Here is a 22,090-nt window from a genome sequence, read left to right on the forward strand (position 1 = left end):
GTATCTTTGATGCTCTCTAGTCTGTCTAGAAATAAACTGCAATCCATTTATAAAGCCTTTACAAAAAAAAACAAACATTTCTGGCATCTTTTGCTACATCAACAAACTGTAAGTAGAATATTGAGTACATTTTCACTACTTCATTCTTAGGAGCATCGAGCACGAGACTAAACTGAGCCTTTGGTAAGTTTGTTGCATATGTATTGAACTGAAAATCTTCCCATTACATGAGGCTAAAACATAAGTTTTTTAATGAAAATTCTCTAAAGCATTATTGTAGCATGTCCGTCAATATAATCGTATAATCTATCAAGAACAGAACTTAAAGATAAGTGTGTTTACTTTTTCATATTATTTCAATTTTGCATCGTTTTCTGACCAGTACTAACTTTTATTGCTCTCCAATCAATCGGTATAACCGGCACTTTATCACAACTGCAACTTTGTATGTCATTATTTGGGTCCATGTGAGAGACGAGGCTGAGGTGAAAGCTTGCCTTTTTGTAACTTGGTGTTCGGTGCTCATTTTTAGCCCACCAAGGTCAAAGAAATATCACGTGCTGATTCTGTTTGGAGATGAGTTTTCTGTTTAAATTAGCCCAGCAGCTCTCAGCAGTTTCCTTTTGTCTGCTGCATGCCTTACTCAAATCAAGCATCATTTCTGCAGAACACATCGGAGACAAATTATCTTATCCACCTTTCATCTTTCAAATTGGTATTTTTTATTTATTTATTTATTTATTTTTTCATCTGCATCACATTTTACTTGATATTAAAGCAGGGCTGCATCTTTGTGCAGCACTAATTGCCATAGAGCTTCAGTAATTAAAGGACAATAAAGCCTTAGTAGTAATTAGTTTCTCTTGTTTGGTTGCTAGCCCATCAATTGTGCTTCAATAATACTGATCATTAGCATGCGCCTGGGCAGCGAGGGATGCTGGGAAAGAAGCCCTGCACACACAGCACTCCACATTCCATTCCCATGAAGCCATGGCACCGAGCCATGAGGTTAACCCTCTGTTTGCTGGGACGCCAGGAAGAGTGGCAGGATGTGCTCACCCTGTGGTATGATCTCACCCCCAATCTAACAGATTTGTCGAGTAGAGCTGCCGTCAGACGCTCCCGTCACGTTTCGTGCGAGAACTATTGCATTCTTCTTAGAGTTACAGCCTCTTACAGTTGAGACCAACTTAAAACCCTGTCTGTTACACTTTTAAGTTAATGGCAGGGGAGGCAGAGACTTGATTTCCGTCTCTGAATTCATTGCAAAAATGAATGCAATCGGAGCTCTTTAAACAAAACGACATCAGCAGACTGTTGAGCGTTATTTTGAGGGCTGGGTGCGAGGATGGGCTGTAAACTGTGGCACAGTAATAACGCTATGCAGCAGAAAATGTGCTCTGTTCTGTACTTTGCCTTGACATGATTGAAAGACAATGGTCCCACGGATAGGCCATTTTGACATCAAATGTGCATGCACATCACAGGGCAAGGGTGTGCTATCCATCACATTCGGAGAGCTGTCAGAGGTACGGCTCGCACAAGCCAGGTTTCTCCCACCCCACCCCTACTCCAAGCATTTGCAGCTGCGTGGCAATACAAGATTAAACCTTCTTGTATATATATATATATTCCACCCTGAACATGCCATTTGCTGTGCACCTTCCAAAATGCTTTGCACCATCGTGTGTGAGTCCAGGGTTTTTTGTGTAGCAGGAGGCGCCCGTGGGGGCCAACAGGCAGACCTAAAGATTTGCCGTCCCCCATCTCCAAACCGTCTCATACGTACTATTTTTTTAAAATTCATATAAAATAGTTTGCAACATTTGTTCATTTGGAATATTTAATGACCCGATAATTAGTTGTGCTGTTGGCTTTTTCTTAAAGTAATAATAGAAGTAATTTTGATAATAATGATAACAGTGATTGTACCAATGATATTAATATTAATATAATTTATAAGAGAAAAAAAATAAAGCGAAAAATGGTATTAGTAAAAAAAGAAGATAAAAACATGTCATGTAGTAAAACTAGCCAACTCAGTAAGTTTTAGGGCTCAAAAAGGGATGATGCATTGTGGACTAAAATGAATGAATTTCAGGTTTATGGACACTAAGTTTCATGGGGGCTAAAAGAAGCATGGGTTAGCAAACTAAATTAGCTGATAACATGAACATGAACAGAGTATTAGATTGTGTCAAATAATTCTAAAGAGCTGCCTGGTCTTGGCTCAGGTCCGGCCTGTCGTCCCCCCTGAACCTTAGGGTGATTTTTATCCCACACTGGTGTCGGTTTTGTTTCACAAACTCGGGGAGCGAAGGGGTGGACTCCCCCTTCTGAGTTTTATTTCACATCTATGCACATTTACATAATAACACATATAGACATAAATACATGGAAGCAATCATAACATAACGAGAACATACAGACAGCATGCAGCAGCTAAGAAATTGAAAGTGGTGTTTTAAACTTTTATGACTCTAGCTGAGCAGAAACATTAAGTTCTTTCTGGGTTACCATTCTTATATATTACTAATTTTTATCTCAGTTTTATTGTATTGCAGTCTTTTGTTCTTATACATTTCTGTTTGCCATCTTTGTCTCACTGCAGCCTGTTGTCCCAGACATTATCCTGCAAGCCAAAAATGATCCTAAAATCATCATCTGAGTTCACTTATCAATATTTAACTTTTACTGGTTCAACGTGACCCATGCATTTTGCTCAGGAAAGTTGAAAATTAATCAGTGAAACTCTCCTGTATATTCCAAAAAGGAATTCCTCATTATTGCCATTTTTAGAGTAAATCTATTACCCACACTTCAAAGCAAACCACTGCTACCATATTAAACAAAAAGAAAAAAAAAAAACAAAACAAACAAAAACAAAAAACAAAGAAGAAGAAGAAGATCAGCCTTTTATTTTTTTCAACTCTTAGAAAACTTTAAGGGGTTTTGTACCTAATTAGATACATTTTTGATTTCTAATCCAAATGTTTGCATGTCACGAACTGGCTCAGCCATAAAACATTAATAATAAAATTAGCAATGTAAAAGTTAGAATAGTTATGTAATTTTGCCATTCATGATCATTAAAGCATTGCAGGACCTACTGATTGATTTATTGATTAAAAGTTGTTGGTCTACACAGTAAAGCCGAATAGGGAAAGGAAGAAAAACAAAAAACAAAAACATAAAAACATGGTCGGACTAAAAAGAGAGACTTTGTGCAGCTTCCTCCCATCCGCCTTGGCACAATAACCCAAATGGAAGCCTTTATGAAGCCCTGATGGAAGCAGAGTGCGCTTTATAATGCACAGCCGTGCACACTACTACATTTCCAGCTAATCAGAGGCGCGCAGTTGCAGAAAGGAGAGCGGTTGCCAAGGCAGCCACCAATCTCCCCTCCCCCCCTCTTTGCTCCCTCCGTTCCTCTTTCCCGTTTATTATCGGCAGAGGTCGCATGGCAGAGGGAAGTCCAACCACTTCTGTACTGGAACCAATGCAAGAATATGCAGCTCCATAACAAAGCCCGTATGGAGTCCTGAGAGCAGTGAAGGAAGCACGCGTCCGTGGGGGCTGTTTTAATTGTTTTCTTTTTTTTTTTTAAAAAACAAAAAAAAAAAAAATAGAACCCACAAAACAGGATCTAAGTTGGAGGTTTGCATTGTTTGGCCAACACGTGCGTACCACCAATGCATTTTGCACTCTCCGTTTAGAGCGAGTGAGTGAGTCTGTTTCGCATCCTGGTGCCGGGCTCTGAAGGAGGACTGCGCATCAGCGGAGTTGGTGCCGAAGTACGAATGCGAAGATAAGAGAAGAGAAGAGAAGAGTGCACCGAGTAAAACTCCTGCACTTGTTTTGGGTTTTTTTATTTTTATTTTTACTTTTTAATTTTTATTATTTCCAGTGTGTATAATTACTCCTACTTTCTTGTGCTTCTGGCGGTGTGTTTGACAAGACAACAGTGAGTAAAACACGCCGAAAGTGATTTCATGCCTTCAGTCTCGCTCAGCCTGAGATGGACGTGAGATTTTATCCTGCGCCCCCGGCAAATGTGGGTTCATGCTCCCTGCCGACTGATCCAAGTTGCCTGAGCTCGCTGGACTATTACCACTCGAACAAGGTAAATAAACGTCCGTGCTCTGTAATCCCGTATCACTTGTCTTGTTTTTGGAGAGAAATAATACATCCTGCAGCAGTCGCGCACTGTAAACGGATGCTTTTGTACGCGCTTTTGCCAAAAGGCAAACACAAATAATAATAAAAAAAAAAATCCGTCAGGTGTGTGCAAGTAAAAGTGTACTAGATAAGCATTAACTGAGACTTAACTAGGTAGTATTTCTTTTTTGTTAAATAGCACTTAATTGATTTAAATTTATTTATTTTTTGACATTCTGCTGTTGTTCAACTTTTCTTCTCCTCTACATACCTTTCATGATAATTACGTCCCTGTGGACGTTGCGCAGTTGTGTTTTGCATAAAGCTGGCATGGCATCTCTCCAACCATAGGCAGAACAGAGAGAAAAATATATGCATTCCATAAAGCCCGCTCACTGCTGTCCGGTTCAGCATTACGCACTCCTTTCTGTAATTTCTTGGATGCTTTCCACATGGAGTTAGGCGATTAAGTGGATGTGTGCCTTTAATACACAGTTAATTACTTTGCAGCGAGCCAAGCGCTGTCTGGTTGCTTTCTTTCGCTCAGTTTTGACAACCTGCGGGGTTTGTTTTCTTGACCTGCGCAGATCCGCCGATGCAGCGCTGGTGGCCCTCACGGCAGGGAACGATAGCTTGATTCGTTCAGATGGATAAAGTAATTAATGAAGTCCTGTCTAAAACAAAAAACAAAAAACAAAACAACAACAACAACAACAACAACAACAACAACAACAACAAAAAAAACAAAGCTGTCTTGTCATGCTGCAAGTAGAATGGCTGGATTTTAACGAACAAAAGCGACCCCACAGTATGACGGTGCCACCACCATGTTTTGAGCTGGGGTCGACATTTTTAAAGCGATTTTTTTGTGTTAAAATAGTTGAAAACGTGTATAATTTTCCTTCCACTTCACCACACTTCACAGTATTGCTGTCGGGATGACAATGATATACGTTGACAACACACCACCAGGTGCGAAGCAGCACAAAAGAAGCACGCAAACTCCAAATGTTAACGTGAACAGCACTTTTCAGCTCTTGAATTTGCTTCCATACAGTCTACTTGAATTAGGAGTCGTTGTTGTCACTCACCACGGCTGGAAGGATAAATCCTCGGCCCCTACAGATGCCTGACCTGCTGTCTGAAGTTGGTACGAGATTAAAGAATGGTTCAGAGTTCTCCCTTCCACAGACTAAAGATAGCTTTTGAGTTTAAGAAGGAGGGAATGATGCAGAAGTGAGTCGGGGATGTTTGCCTTTCACTGTGTGGGCACTGGAAAATCTTTATAACCGAATGGAACAATCCTGTAGTCAAAGTCTCCAGGTTTCGGGTCATGAAAAGTTGTGTAACAGTGAACTTGACAGTTTTGATTTGAATGCCTGTGAAATGAGTACCTTGTAAAACTTTTATCAATAAGGGAAGTTTTCACCTGCGACACATTAGTGGGATTTTTTTTTTTTAAACTGTCTCCCCCCCACCCCAACCCGCCCCCACCACCCTGAGCTCAGGCTATCTTTTTTTGTAGGTCAAATGAATTAGGATCATCCTCCATGCGGATAATCCAGAGAATACGCTGCTATCTATGCAGAGTGCATGAATCCTGGAAACAAAGCCACGAGATATTAGATGATATAAAGCACTTCTGTGAGAACGAGAGGGAGAAAGTGACTCTAGCCACTGGTGCTGGCAATGAAGTGTGGCTTCCCTTAGAAATTACAAGTGTTCATTTAAATAATTAAAACTGCTCTACTCTCCTTCCTCTGGGTTCTCTTTACAAAAGGAGCAGAAATTTTCTATCGTCACACGTGTAACACTAACTACCCCTCACTACCGATGCAAATGAGACCGGCAGGGAATCGTTTGGTGTCCTGTTAACACAACGCACAAGGTCAAGTTCCTCTCTGAGAAAACTCGTCAAACCGACTGTGGCGTAAAACAGACGTACTGTAACGAACGAATCAGACGTGCCTCCTGTGAATTATCTCCGGCAGCCTTGGTTTGCAAGTTAATAAATTCCCCCCTTTTGAAGCTGCAGTTAAGGCCAGAGGCTAATTACTACATGGATGTGTTTCTTTAATGCTTGACTTTTCAGAATCATGTGGATATTTTTATTTTTTATTTTTTTCCGGTTGCATCTAAATTTGTCGGTAAAATCGTTAGCTTGTTGTCCTGCAGGTGCAGCATTATTAGAAAGAATACAAAATGGTTTAAATCTTTGGAGTAAAATCTAAGGTTTCCAAGTGCAGCCATATTGGCAGATAAGTAAAAGTAGCAATGTTTTCACTTTAGGGAAATGATAAACAAACATTTCTAGCATTCTTGCATTACATCCACAAACTTTAATGCATTGTGTTGTGTTGTACATGATACACTATTAGAAAGTAGAGCATAACTGGACAGTAAAGCATGGTTTTTATTTTAAAAAAAAAAGTAAATAAAAATCTGAACTGTGCGGAATTCATTTAAGTTTAACCCACTCTACTATGATGCCCCTAAATAAAACCATGCAACCAACTGTCTTCACAAGTCTCTCAATTAGGCAATAGAGTCTCTCTATGTGTCACTTAGTGCCAGCAGAAAATTAAAACTACATAAAACTCCCAACTTACCAATCTTGCAGTGAAACATACTGATGGCAGCATCATGCTGGGGGGATGTTTCTCTTGAACGGGGATAGATGCAGACGCTGGTGTTGATAAAAGTGGCTGTGGCTTGTTGAACTTTTCAGTATTATTGTGTTGTATTTAAAAGTTCCACTTTTAAATATTCAGCAGTTTAATATTTGACAAAGTAAATAGCTGTGATTTCTCTTTTCCTGTATTCTGAGCACAGCTAAAGGTGACCACCAGTGGCAGACGTACCAGAGGTTGTGATTTAAATAGAAAGTGTTTTATTAAGAAGGGGGGAAAAAAACCAACAGAAACTGGCTGGACGTGGGTAAAAACTTTTCTTTGTTCTACTGTGTTGTGTCCTGCTTGTCTGCTGCTGAGTCATTCTTAATTCTGTGGACTTTTAGCTTGTGTAACTAACAAGTTTTTGTGACGTCCATGCAGCAGATGCTGTTGTCGTGCCTTCAGCCTTTTGTCTGCCCGTTTACCTGCTCTAACTTTCCAGTTTAAACGAGCAACTATCAAAGTGTACCAATATTTACTCTGATTATCTGCAGCTGCATAAATCATTTCCTTTAGCTTCTCTGCCTTGTCCATGATCAACACACAAAAAAAGAAGAAAAAAACACCTCACAGGAAGGAAATGTGAACTTTGTCCTGTTTTTGATGTCAGATGTTTATAGAGATAAATCATTTTACTTGTTTTCACTTTGCTAAAAGATTCTTCTCTGCCGAGCATTTGAAAAAGGTAAGAATGTCCCCCTCCCAAAAAAAAGAGATGCTTGAAACGAGCAGTGAAAGTACATGAAGTGCAGATTGAAATGATGCATGGAGATCTATAAATAACCCTGAAGATGTCTACTTCAGTAGTTTCAAAACTCTGTATTTCGCTGTGAGTCTGAAAGGTTGTGTTGCTTGTGTGCTCCGCCACATCTGAGTAGAAACTGTAGAAAATTATCCCGTCACGGGAGCCTTTTGCTCTGAGGCTGATGCAAAACCTGCAGTACCAAATTGTAACACTTTCAGGTACATTTACATTCTCGGTGTATGGCAAAGCGTCTAGCTCACGAGACAAGATCAGACACATTAGTGGGTTCATGAGGACAAAATTACATTTAATTAACGCTATTTTGAAAAGTAAGAGTACTTGTTTTTGCAGATTACAGCTGGTGTCTCAGGGCATCTTAATCCATTCTGAATGATTCGGTTTAGGTTGGACGTGAGCATAGATTTCCATTTTTTGTTGGGCCTGTTGTATTTTTTATAAGTAGAGTGAAGATTCACCAAACCTCAGGATGTGCTTAAAATAACTCCTGTTCAACGTTTTTCAGGTTTAGTTTTGACTTCTTAAAATGTATGGATTTTGAATTGGGTTCTTTCAAAGAATCCGTTCATTTTAATATTTATCTATTAAACAGACAGCCCAGGGCTGCTAATTTAATCCGGCATAATAGTCATTGCTAAAAATGATAAGGTAACTAGTTTCTTCATTAGAACATGTGCGCATTCGTGGTGCAGTATTTCCTGGCGCTCCAGCTCATCGTCATTTTGTCTTTTTGAGTCGCCAGTCAAAACATAGCACGTCCGTCTGTCCGGCATTGTGAACAACTAAGATGACAGATGATATTTGCATATCAAGTAAGCAATTCACATATAATCTGCTGCGCTCTTCTCCTTGTGCCTATTCTCTTCCTCACTCAATGGAGTAGCAGAGAAGGAGCTTCTGGATGCGTAAAAATCTGCAAAAAAAAAAAAAATCATTAAAACATCGCAACTGTGGCTCAGTTTGCATTGTTTGTTTTAAGGTGCCACCTTCAATTCAGTTTCAGTTCAGTTTATGCATTTTATGCGACATCTCAGGACACTTTGCTAAAAAGTAATTTCTTTAATTTTTATGGAGCTGCGTGTTAACAGCCAGTGCGATTGATTTCCTGTCTCCGACTCCATCATTTAACCGGAGAACAACTCAAGAACTACTTTCCTTCTTATTTCAAAGTAAGGGCCTCAAACACATTTAGGGGAAGATAATATTGTAATACGAAGGTTTGGAATATAGAATTGGTGCTTAAAATATTGATGATCTGCCAAAGCAGAGAGGTTGTGGATATCAGTTTCATTTTCCTCCTCCGTCTTCTGCTTTATAAATTAACTTTTAGGTGCTAGTAATCACTGACTTGTGCTTTTAACAACTGCTATGGAGAAATGTTGGATTAACATTTAATTAGAATTACTGCGTCAAATAAAGTTGACATCAACAGTTGTACAATTGTCACATGTTTATTTATTGGTCATCAAATGCAACAATGAAGATGCTAGTCCTAACTAAGGCTAACTGCTAAAGAAATTAACTTCTCTGTGCATTGATTTTCAAGACGGTTGTGATTGCTAGAGCCAGTAAAGGCATCGTATCTGAGGGTCCCTTTAGCTAAAATAATGCAAACATGAAGCAGTCAGACAAGCCTTTTCATTCATAGTGTTAAGACTTTTGAATAATTGCATTCTTTAAAGCCTTATGAGACTCCAACACAGCTGGGTGACACAGACGGACACTAAGTTAAAGTTTTAAATGTTAGATTTTAGTTGATAAATTCCAATCTGCACAATGATGGTGCTTTGTATAACAGAAAGTATCAGTGATTTATTTACAACATTTTTGTCTTTGATTTTATTGTCAACATAAGACCACAAGCATCCAGTGACTTTAATACATGATTGGGCTTCGGGACGGTTATTTAATTAACTCGACTAAATGCAGTTAGAGTTGAGATGAGTCATATATCCCATCCTGGTTTTAGAGAGTAGGGGGGAATAAAAAGCTTTTCTAGACCGAGTATAGAAAACAATCAGGTTTCGCCAATAACTGTAAACTGAATGCCTTTTGTTTGACCAGTGACTGACCTTTTATATTGTGGGTGTACAATGACTGACAGATCCTTTTTCTATGGAAATCATCTGCTTTGTTTGTCCCAATAAAATATTTCATTTTAGGCTTATTGCTGAGCATCTTCAAATAGGAATAGATTTGTCTTGAGCTTTAAATATGATTTTTTTTTTTGTCTTTTTCCTTCTGGTGTGGGCTCCGCAAATACTTTTTGATGCAGGGATTTGGCTAGATTAGCAAAATTGTGCAAACTGAAGATAATCTGTTCAGTTTTTTTTCCTATTACCTGAATTCTCTGTGTATCCTTACAGTGATGCATTTATTTATTTATTTATTACATAGGATTGTGATGTCATGACTTTGCTGTAAGAAATTTGTGATTTTATATTTTACATTGAAGCACTCGCCGTTACGTCAGAGGCCTGTGGTGGACTAAAACTGGACCGTGACAAAATTATTGTGCCATTTTAGTATCGCAAGATCTTCTGCGGCGTGATCTCGTTACACTCCTAACACACCACCAGCTTGAGTGTGATGGGAAGCATTTGAAGTAAAGGCACACGTATTGTCTCATAACATGTCAAACTGTAATTCTACCGTGGCTACTTCACAGAGCAACTCTGGTTTGCTCTCAGAGGCAGGAACATGGTGCCTGCTCCTTTATTTGAATACCTTAATCAAACAGTGCTGACTGGTGCAGCTGGGGTGAGGTGCTTGTCTACAGTACAGCAAAAGGATAGAGTGCAGACAGAGTAGGGCCTGTGTTTATACACTTACGCCCCACCCAGCTCATATATCATCCCAACAACCGATATCTGCAAGGAGGAAAAAAAAAGAAAAAAAAACATAACTGAAGGGCTGTCTTTGTTAGTTGGTGGTCTTCTGTGCCTCAGATAAGCTGGGGAATGACGTGCTCCATTTGCATGCCTTATCACAGTTTTATTTTTTATGACAGTGCAGACATGCAAAGGGCTGAATTACCTTTTGTTGCTTTGTCCAACCACTTTCCATTAAGTGATCACCCTTTAAGTGAAGCAACCTTTTTTTTTTTGAATAAACACAGACAAAACATTATTTATTGTTTGATTTGGCGACGCGCGAGAGTTATTTTTAATACCTTGAGAGCTCGAACGTGGCCGTCGAAAATCAGCAGTCCCTGTAATGCTGGCTGCGGTGCACGTTCACGGTGAGTCGTGTTTTCACTATTAGCTAATGACAAACTCTGTGGTATGTGACAGACGGGCAGAGGGGGAGAATGAAGGGATAAGAGAGAGTCAAATGGGTTGAAGTAATCAGCGGCCCCCCGTATGGGACGCTCTGGATGTGTGTGTGCGCGTATGTGCATGTGTGACTGGGCATGCTAACTCTGGAGCATTCAAGCGTTTTGCTGACTATGGAGTCACAATCACAATTGCTTTCATAGCCCTGTGCAGAGGAAGGCCATGCATACCACAGTAAAGGCCGGTGACAGACTGCGAGCAGGGGCAGAGCAAAACCACCCACTAAATCGTATTCTCCTTGCACCGGCACACAGGGGAGATTTTAATGGGGATTCCAAGCATTTGAAATCATTTCAATAAAACTGCAACAGGCTCTTAGAGAGGCTGACTCAGTAAGCCTGTATGAGGTCCAGACATTTCCCTTGCTTCTTGCGTTTTATTTATTAATATTCCTGCACATTTCACTCTGTTTGAGAAGCCATTTTTACCAACTGTTTGTGTGTTTTTTATGGACATGCGTCGGACTTTTTACAAGATGATATGAACAGGACAGGAAAAAAACTAAACAAAACATGAATATAGATAGGACACCTGGTCCACAAGCAGCATTATTAATCACTTCTTCACCATTCAGATGCCCTGCATCTCTTTGTTTGACCTTTAGATGCTGTGTTTGATGTGTGCTATGAGAATTACATTTTGAATAGGTGTGTACATGCGTGCGTGTGTGTGTTAATGTTGAGGGGAGGGTTGGTGTTGGTCCATGTGGTAATTATTGGTCATGCCAGTACCAAGCTACTTTCTCATTGTGGGCACCAGTGCATCCCCCTCAGCGTCTGTTATCATAATTAAGACCCGCCGCACCAATGGAGTGTGCCTACATTAGTCAGCCCAAGCCTTCCCATGGGGCAGTGCGGTGATAGTCTCATTCTTACAGCAGAAGAAGACGGAGAAGGAAACAGAGCCAGCACCTGCTGCAGAGGAGACCCCAGGATTAGTTCACTGTTGATTGTGTTATGTTAATAGGATGAAAACGCTGAGAGGTTTTCTTCAGTGTTTGGTTTCTCGTTGTTTTAGGCTAAAATGACAAAGCTGACCAATAAATATGCTTCTAGAAGTTAGTTGAGAAGTGATTTTGACATGCTTTGAAGATATCTTTATTTATTTCATATTTTTCCTTCTGTGTTTCTAAATTTGTTGAAGGTTTCTCTGAAAGAAGATCTAAATGGAGTTTTAACTGGATTTTTTTTGGTTTTCTTTTAATAAAGTAACAACAACAAAAAAAAGAAGTGTACAACTATTTAAGTGACAAAGCAAAATAAAAAGTTAAACTGAAACTACTCTAATTAGAGTAAAGATTGTGACATGGAAAAGGAAGTTTCTTTACAGACATGGATCCTTGTCTTTGGTTTTGAAAACTTTTTATTGTTGCAGTAAGATTCTTAGTTCCTTTTAAACATTAGTGTTTTGACAATGCCCACTCTTTGTGCTTTCTAAAGTATGGACAAGGGTTTCATGATTGCCTAACTTTGTTGTTAAAAATGTTTGAGTGCAGACTTATCCGATTCAATCTTGAAAGGTCAAATTATTTTAGATTTTGAACCACAGTATTCAAATCCATTCCAGATTCCCTTTTACTTTAGAGCTTTAAAGCAGATGCTAACTTTAACATCCTTAGTGCTTAACGTTTATCCATTTGCATTATTGCTTTCATATTGTATAAGTATAGTTTCTCTAACTCTGTGACAGCAGGTTTTTCTACTAATGACCATGTTAAAAAGCAGCCAGTCCTAGCTTTCCTAAAACTTTCATATCCGAGTCAATGTTGGACGACTCCGTCAGGCAGCTCAAAAACTATTTCCTGTCTTACTTCAAAGTAAGAGTCTCAGAAATATACACAGGGCATGAAACTCAAGGCTGTTAAATCAAGGAGTTAAAATACGAGCTTACTCTAAGTTCACCGTGCTGACAGCTGCTGGATGGCACTTTGCATGTGGGAATTCACTTTGACGAGAGATAATGTGGTATTCTAACATTCAGTCTATCGATCTACTGCTAGCTAAGCATCACGTTAGCATGATCTGAGTCCGTCATAGTTTGCGGTTGATGCTTTATTCCTCAGTTGAATGCCTGATACATTTTCCTGTCTTCAAGGGAAACGTCCTGCTCCAACAGGAGGCCTGGGCCTGTCGGAAATTATGACAGTATGATAACTTTAGTTAAAAATATCAGGGTTTCATGATTATATTATGATTAAAGCTCTAAAAGGTGTTATTTTGCATTTTCTTTAGCATGGGCTGATCTTCACCCATTGACATGACCTGCTGCCTCCAGAGCCACTGCTGTTCTAAAACTACAATTAGGACAGACATGTGAATTTAACCATAACCTCTCCATGACCTCACCATGATCTCTACAGTCATAGTCAACTTTAATGGTCTTAGGAAGCTGCTTTTAGATCACAGGTGTGATGGTGAAATTTCATCCCCCTCTAAGTGTGCGTGTTCATACTTGATTACATGGTTTTTGGCACGTAGCACAAGCTATACCGGTAAAGATTACATCCAATAGGAAAGTTGTATTTCCATTGCTTTAGTAGCTAAGACAAATCAGGTTAGTCGTCTTTTTATTGACGAATCATGTTGGAAGTTTTTTTTAGATTCCAAGACGGCGTTTGATGTGAGGCAGATTATAAATATAAATGTTTTGCACTCAGAAGCAACAGAAGTCACAAGTGTGACCCCTTGTATATGAAATGCACATCCAGCTAAACAACTGCTTAAGTGAAGCTACTGAGCCTCTTGGTAATTTCGTTTAGAATTAGTCACAACAACTCTACGTTGGGACTGAAGCTTGGGAACTTGCCTGAACTCTCAGAGCTACTAATGAGGGATCATGATACCACAGCTGATTTGATCTGCACTTTATCTCTGACCTGACAAAAACCCCCAAAACAAAACAAAAACAGGAAATTTTAGTGCTTCTGAAACTGACTTTTTCATGCCGCGCTACCTTGAAACCTGTAACTGGCCTATGCTTATCCAACACTCATGAATCGGATGACTTAATTACTTCACATCATGTCAGGACAGTGGTTGTTGAGGGCCGGAGTTGGAGAGCCACACTCTTCTGTGACTAGTTTGACTCCTCACCATGACACTGGTTTTCTTGCAGAATCATTTTTTTTACATGTTAATGCTGCCATAAAAAAATATTTCTGAACCAATTTCCTTAAAGATCTGCGAGACGATTTCTATCTCCTGCTGACTTGGGAGTATACAATTGAAGGCCTGTCTTTTTATTCTGCAAATCCTTGGAAATGGCACAGTTTAACCGTCTGATTAGTGTCAAATTGCACCTTTGAATAGTTTTGCAATCCTCTCTTAATTCTGAACTTTACTCTTAAGAAGCTTTGGCATATGGACATTGCTGACTTTTTGAAAACTCTGGAGTAAATAAAACACACATCCATGTACGTTCTGCATCTGGATGAACCACTTCGAGGTTATGTGGTTTTCTGGGGGACCAGAGGTCAACATGGTAGAGATGGGTTAAAGCCCAGACGTCTTACCCAAATAAAAATATGTCAGTGTATATTTTTCCTTTGGTGACCTAAAGAGATCCAGCCCTGAGGAAGGAAAGCACTCAAAGTTAAAATCCTAGTTGCCAATTTCATCTTCTGAACAAAAATCTCTTTCAGATATTAATCTGTGTTCTTTAGCTTGTATCATAACCTTCAATCGTAGGTTACATTTTTTTTCTTCACTGCAAATTTGAATGCGTAAATGCACAAACACTGTGAAAACAAACTATGCTGCATCCCAATACGTGTGTGAATTGTGCACGTGGAAGCATGGTGAAGGCAGAAAGCTGGACAAACATTCCCAGTTGTCTCGGCTTCCTGAGGTATGTCCTGTGCAAACACCGTGGGCCATGATTTAGAAGTTCCTTGCCAGGCATTTAAGTTTTGTTCCTTCATTTGTTTTTTAATGAATATCCTTTACAAATATTATTAGCTCGATGTTGATCTTCTGTCCCAATGTCCTTCAGAAAGTTAACTCAACGGACCGACACGCAGACTAAAATGATCTGATTTCTTCTTGCATGGAGTCGGATATTTGAGTCAAGCAAATGTTTTGACAGCTGTCTTCCTCTCTGTGTTGATTAATCTCACTTTTGAATGGCAAAACCAGATCGCCACGGACACTTGACTTGTATTTATTTAGCGTCGTGTGATCGGACAGTGCATGATTGTTACGTACTGCCGTGCGATTCTGAATTTAGTCGTTCACGGTCTCTTCTTTGACTACCTCCCCTGTCCGTCGTCTGTCAAGTGTGTGTGTGTTTATCGTATGTGACATATTTAGCTGGCAGATATAATTGCTTGTGTAAGGCTATAATTGTCTGCGTCCAATTCCGTCCGCTAACTGTGGTAGCCCACAGAGTCACCGAGGTAATCAAGCTGTGGGCTCATTCTTCCTCTCAGAGCTAATAATGAGCTCTGTGATCACACACATTGGGTGGAGAGCAAAGCAGTGACAGTAACATGACTTCCTTACCATCCACAGTGTTATTGTTTTCGGTTTGGGATTAAAGAGAATCACTTTAAAGATGCAAACTTAGAGACGTCTGCAAATGACCAACAGGTTGAAGTCCAGGCGAAGGAGCTCCAGAAAAGGGGCGACCGCTTTGTGGTGTTGATGTGTTTAGGAGCTACGCCAGTGAGTGACACGAATAAGAAACAAATAAGGCAAAAAAAAATAAAAAATAAAAATACAATGTGTTTTTTAAAATTTTGACATATGGTCGGCGATGTTAGGCTCTTGAAGACCGTCTGTGTTTTAACTAAGCTTGAGCAACCTCTGGGTGGTTCAGCGCATTTGTTAACACACAGGAAAAGGAAACTTTCAGGGAGCTGTATATAGAATTGTTAATAACACAGTAGACTGTAGTGAAAAACCAAAGTAGCATTTAACTGCCACAGCCCACAAGGGCCAAACAAATATATAATGTATGTGTGAGCATATTTAGTTTAAATGTCGCTATACCTTAGTGGTCAGAGATTCTATTGTGATTCTACAGTTTTGTGCTGAAAACATATTCCTAAAAAAAAAAAAAGTGTCAGTTTTCACCAAATTTCTGTCACTTTTTGATAATCTGCTGCTGTTGTCATGCTAAAATTGCAAATATGAAATAGCAAAGATCTGAATGAACCTGAACTTCACTCAAGAGTTATTTTGGTTTGATCTGCAGTCATGATCTCTCATATTTCATAAGAGCCAACTGGATCCAACAGAAATGTGGTGTTTAAAATGCTTAGAAAAGACGGTTTGATTTATTCAAATTGTCCATTGACTTTTTTATTCATAATTTGTAGTTAATTGCCAAGAGAGTTCAGCTTTGTGGCAATGTATGTATGTAAACTGACTCAAGGCTAAAAATATTGAACACATGACATATTCTTAAGGTTTATTATAAATATTTGCTTTCTAAGCATTAAGTAATGGGGAATAATTTTAAGTACAAATATATAATAATTTTAATAAATGTAATTTTGGGGGTTCAAAAGTTTGTTTTAGAAGCAAAACTGTGACAAAAAGAATAAAAACTTTCTTTATTTATCTCAAAGATCTGCATTCGTGAGTGTCAAAATAATCTATTTGCTTTTTAGAAACTTTTAACCTACTGGTTGCTACTTGCTGGAATAAACTGTGCGCTGCCGTTGCTTCAGTTAAACAGCAAAGCCCTGCTAGTGAAACGCCACAAGCAGAAACAAGTGTTTGTCACAGTCAGGCAGCGAAAGGGAGTGAAATTGAGCGATGGTCATGTTTTATTAAGCCTGATAATGCAGTCTAATCTGCGGCTTGGGTTACACATTGCTTTGTGGGTAATTAGAGATCATGTCGTATGGCGGGCCTGCTAAATAATTGCACTCTGCCCTAATCCCCTCCCACCCGCCTTTTGCCCGTCTCCCCTAATTCTCTTTCCCTCCTTCTCCTGTGACAAACTGGAATGGCAGCCATACTTCAGGTAGCTTACTCATTAGTACGTTTCTCCAGTGCTCCACGATACTGGGAAATTTGCTTTTGTGCTCATAATTCAATAAGAGGAAGTCAACAGTAGAGTACTTTGTGGTTTTCTTTGTGGAACTTGTTAGATGAATGACTAATGCCTGCTGGCAAGTGCCCCAGGTTTACTATTACCAAAACAATGGCACTTGATACAGAGCCGGGCAGCCTTGGTTTTCACACAAACAGGAGCTCGGGCTGCTGTTTTCCTCTCTGAGCCCGAAATGCTGACTGCCCTATTGAGCCGTTATCCCTCATGCACAGAGGCACACACATAAAGGAAACTCTGAACTTGACGAGGTGACAGATTTTTGGGGGGATAGAAACAACAACTGTCTTTCATCACCTATTGTTTCCAATATTCCCATTGTCAGAAACCCAGAAATGTTTCCATTTCTCTGCATTCAGCTGTTATAATGTGTGAAGCCATAGCAGCGATTGACGCACACCAAAACTAATAACTGAGTTTTCTCTTGACAACTAGTTTTTAGCTCTTTTATGCATTTTAAGTTGGAAATGATGCAATCGTGTGCAGTTTTAGTGCAAAAGCGTCAGACTGTAAGCATAGAACAAACACTCACGCTGGGAAAAGGTCAACTTCTCAGATGATGCCCTTGCATTTTATTTTATTATTTTTCTTCATGTTGGAGATATTAATTGAACCCCTTGAGTATTATAGAGAACCTGTCAAGTTTATTTACAATATGCATAAAAAACCTTCAAATAAATTAATCTTATTCAAGTAGCACAATCTCCTAAGGAAAATATTTTTAAGAAATCTAATCTTTCATTTATTTAATGAGGGGAAAAAACACATTTTGAAGTCTTTTTTTTCCAATAGCATTACAAAAAGTACTATATTTTAATAACACATAAGCAAAATAAATATAGCTAATGCATTTTTTAGTTAATGCTTTTGAAATTCGATCAGCATTTAGAAATCTTTAATTGGTTAGCTCCATAACTTTTAAATGTGACGTGACACAAGGCTGATTGCTTTTCTACTTTATTTTATGAGAATAATCAGAGAACATGTCACTTATTTAAATTTATGCTGAAATGTCTGCATAAAAATGAGTACTTACCTTAAAACGCTTCTAAGTAATATTTTAAAAACGTTTTTATAGAAAATTAAGTTGTGACCAGGTTCAAAATCTTTACTTTCTGTTACCTTGAGGAATGAATATGATGTAATAGCTAACCTTCACCCACTTAGCTAATTGGGGAAAACAAGAGCATAAAATTAAAGTAGTGTAGATGTGTGTTGAGATTCATAATTTGGGAAATGCTACAAAAAATAATAATAATAAAAAAAATTCAAAGCAATGTTCAAGAAGTTTTACAACGATGAAACTATGACAAACAAGGCTGGATGAGAAACAAAGTTCTTGTCAGTGTGGACAGTGAGGAGGATGGCAATAGAAGTAAAAAATAGTTTTCTAAGCTCCCAGCAGAGAATGACAGATTTTTATAGCATCTCAGGTTTATGCTATTCAACAGCTGCCATAGAAATAATTCATTCTGGACTTCTTTTTATATATATATATATCTATATATTATTAAATGCTAACCACTTTGTACATCATGAAAAATATTAAACGATTTTTCTTGTAATATGCACCTATGAATCATTGAGTGAGCGAACTATATTTCTTTGCATATTGAGGTAATATTTCAAAGACGCAAGCTACATTTAACAAACACAAGCTAAAGCCTGGTTACAGATGGCCCTGAATTCAACGACTACAGCAAAAGCATCACGCTCCATCTGAGGAGGACCTGCATCTGATCATTTATTCATGCTGAGTATTTCATAGAGTAATGCCAATATTACTGCGGGAAGCTTTCAAACAAGTCATGTGCCATCAGGCGCTGGCCACATTTGAATGAAAATATCTCGCGCTGCAGAAGCTGGGTCATATTTGAAGCAGGGAAGTCGTCGGGTTATTCAGAGGGCATGAAAATGTCTTATTTATAGTTTACTGTTAGCTGGGTGTAGGATGATAAAGTCTGCTGATAAAATCTGTTTTAGGTCTTTTTTACTTCTGTGCTGTACCACAGCGGCTGTCTGGCCATCATATCACTTTCTAAAACCTTCCTGCCCAGTTTTAGTTTTATGCATGCGTGGCATTGAGAAGGCGCCCTTGAAGCATTTTTAGGGGGGAAAGGGTAAAAATTTTAACCGTCAGAATGAGTTGTGAGTTTTTATTAATAATGTCATCTGTATTTCTGCTAAAGATGCAGCTCACACATAATGCATGGCTGGGCTGCATGGTAAAACTTTCCAGTTGACCACAGTTACTCAGTGTTTTTCACACGGCTATGCCACACATCTTTTTTTTTTTTTTTGCAAAAGCATCTTACTGCGGAAAAAAAACCCAAAAAAAAACACCAACACAAAGCAGCCCTTCTGCAAACAGAGCGGGCTGCAGATTGCTGTTTTTTTCTTCCTTTTCTATTAGTCAAAAGTGTTTTGATTCCCATAGCTGAAAGTTTAGACTTTTTATTTAGCAGAATAAACAAACTCAGCAAATTTGCCAGAGCTAAACCAACACGGTGCCAAGTCCTTTTCAGAACTGTTATTAATTTAACTCTTTCAGAGTAATTTCGACAAGAGATTGACTAGTTTTAACTCTTTCAAGTATCATTAAATGCAATTGTTGTTTTCAAATCCATTCAATGTAAATGGATCAATTTTTCCATGGCAACATATGAGGATGGTGTTGTGGGGTTTTAAATGAGCTGCAGTGACTGGACGTGTGTGTGCGGTTTCATCTGCAATCACAAATCTATTTTTTTTTTATATATAATGCACCTAAGTTATTCTCTTCCAAATGCCTGGCAGGAAAAACTTAGTCTTAATATGAAATACTTACAGTTCAGATTGATTGTAATTTATGATTTCCTTCCTGATTCCTGATTTGAGCGTCTGTAGTTAGCCTGCTTTAGTAGGATTTTGGCTGGCTTTGGACTGAGCCATAAGCAAATTGTGCATCTGCTGTGGGGGCCCCAACAAAATGTTCATTCATGCAGATAAAACTGATAAATGCACCAGTTGTTTACTAGGAATTCATAACTTCAAAGTCGTGTTAATAGTTTCAAGCTAATCATTACTGCAGAGGGTGCTGCAAAAACATTTCTGTTCATTAGCAAATCAGCTACTAATCATAGTTTTTCAGTGGTTGCTTGGGAACACATCAAACTCGCCACCTTGTCCCGGACTGTAAAAAGGTTTTACATATACAAAATCATTTTTAAAAAAAACACTAAAAAAAGATCATGCATGAAGGAAATAAAAGGGGTTGCTAGTTCTGTGGTGGCTTGAGTTAAAATTTTTTAGGTGTTTCCAAACCGTTTTTGGTGACTCTTAAAAAAAAAATTAGGTTAATGATACATTTTTTTGCAACATCTGGATCTAAATTCATCCTGTTATTTGGGAATATTCATTTAGTTTTGTTTGTCAAGATTAAAGGTTTGCTCAAACATTAAAAATCACTAGTAAATTTTTCCTGATGGTGACAAAGAACATACCAATTTCCCCAGCCTCGATACTGGAGAAAAGTTTTAAACTTTGCAAAACCACACACAAGTTTTTCCTGACTCAATCACTTTTACATGTTTAAATCCTTTAACCTCTAAAAGCCACACTCGCACGCGCACACACACACACACATTCCCCGAGGCATTTCATTTCCTCACTTTCTTTGGCAACATCACAATATAATGGGACATGGTGTCACGTGACAAACAGCGAGTACATGGAGCGATCAAATCGCTCTTTTTGTCCCTCTCCAGCTTGAAGGGCAGAACGGTCAGTTATTACATAAACCAGAGTTGGTTCAATTACAGAAAAATGTGCTTTGTGTCCTTGTCATAAGCAGAGTGATGAGACACATTGAAAATAAGTTTGTTGTTCATTTTCCTCCAGCAGCTTGACAAAAAGACCTTGATCTCTGCGGCTGCATTCTTGGAAATATTACATCCATGTTTTTTCGAGTCCCGTATGCTTCATTATACGTTAGGCTGAAGTACAGCTGTGGTATTTAACTGCTTAAGTATTTGTACTGAGAATTCAGGCTTTTGTTGCTTTTCACTAAAGGACAAAAGGTTAGTAGACGGCACAATCCGCACTTGTTGGGATCTCTGGCAATAACGTGTAAAAAGCCTTAGAAACAAGTATGTAGCTTAATATGATGCCAGAAAATTTGACTAGAAATCTGCTGTTTAATTTCATTTACTTGTTATCAGCTGTGCCATAATTAGTTTTGAGTATTCCTCTTAAATAAATTAAACTAAAGCCTACTCGATGTATGGACTTTAGGTTTATCAAACTCTGTACATCACAACTTGCTGTCTCTCTGAGATACATATGATTAAAATAATTTCTCTCAGTCAAATTGGGAGGACATGGAAAGCTAATAAAGGTTCAGGTCAGTGTCAACATGTTCACAAATTGGTGATTTTATTTTAGTGAAATAGGTAAAGTTAGTTGTTTTTAAAACATCTGAATACGGAGTTATGTCCTTACTTGCGCCACAAAGCCGTTTACAGTTTTTTCTTTTTCCATACATACGGAGTTATTTTGATGTGTTAAACCTTGCGCCTGACACTTTCTCCAGTCCTCGATTGTGTCACAGCACCATCACACACTTTTCACTTAGTGCTCTCAGAAGTACCTGTAATTAAGTCATCTTAGAGCCTTGAGAGTGTGACTCCAGCGCACTGAGCTGCGACCAATCTGCCACTAATTGTGCCGAGTCTTAATTTCTAATGGAATAAGGGCCAGAGGGAATGGCGCCTAATGAGCTGCAGTTACTGTTCCTTTTTTCTGTGTGTGTGTGTGTGTGTGTGTGTGTGTGTGTGTGTGTGTGTGTGTGCGTGTGTGTGTGTGTGTGTGTGTGTGTGTGGTATATCTGTTTACTGTAACTGCTTTTGCCCCGGTGAATAGAATAACAAGTGTGAGTAAAACAGGATGTTCCATTTTTTATTTTGTTACCTCATTTGTTTTCTATGAAACACTTGAGATATTTATACCTTAGCAGGCTGCACGTTTACTGGTAAAAAATATCTATCTATCTATCTATCTATCTATCTATCTATCTATCTATCTATCTATCTATCTATCTATCTATCTATCTATCTATCTATCTATCT

The 22,090-nt window shown here is 38.7% G+C and overlaps 1 protein-coding gene across 3 annotated transcripts in view; it reads left to right on the forward strand.

Moving 5' to 3' along the window:
- Positions 1–3,340: 3,340 nt before the first annotated feature.
- Positions 3,341–22,090, forward strand: part of LOC103138940 (TOX high mobility group box family member 2-like) — a 101,402-nt gene continuing 82,652 nt past the window's right edge. The window contains exons 1-2 of one of the 3 annotated variants that reach the window (XM_016672159.1): positions 3,341–3,838; positions 3,959–4,123. In XM_016672159.1, coding sequence (XP_016527645.1) covers positions 4,019–4,123 — 105 coding nt within the window. In that variant the 5' untranslated portion in view covers positions 3,341–3,838; positions 3,959–4,018. Of the gene's footprint in view, positions 4,124–22,090 lie in introns of all 3 variants that reach the window. The other 2 variants (XM_007553352.2, XM_007553350.2) reach the window with 2 other exon arrangements.

Source organism: Poecilia formosa, unplaced genomic scaffold (assembly GCF_000485575.1).
Source record: "Poecilia formosa unplaced genomic scaffold, Poecilia_formosa-5.1.2 Scaffold56, whole genome shotgun sequence".
NCBI lineage: Eukaryota > Metazoa > Chordata > Actinopteri > Cyprinodontiformes > Poeciliidae > Poecilia > Poecilia formosa.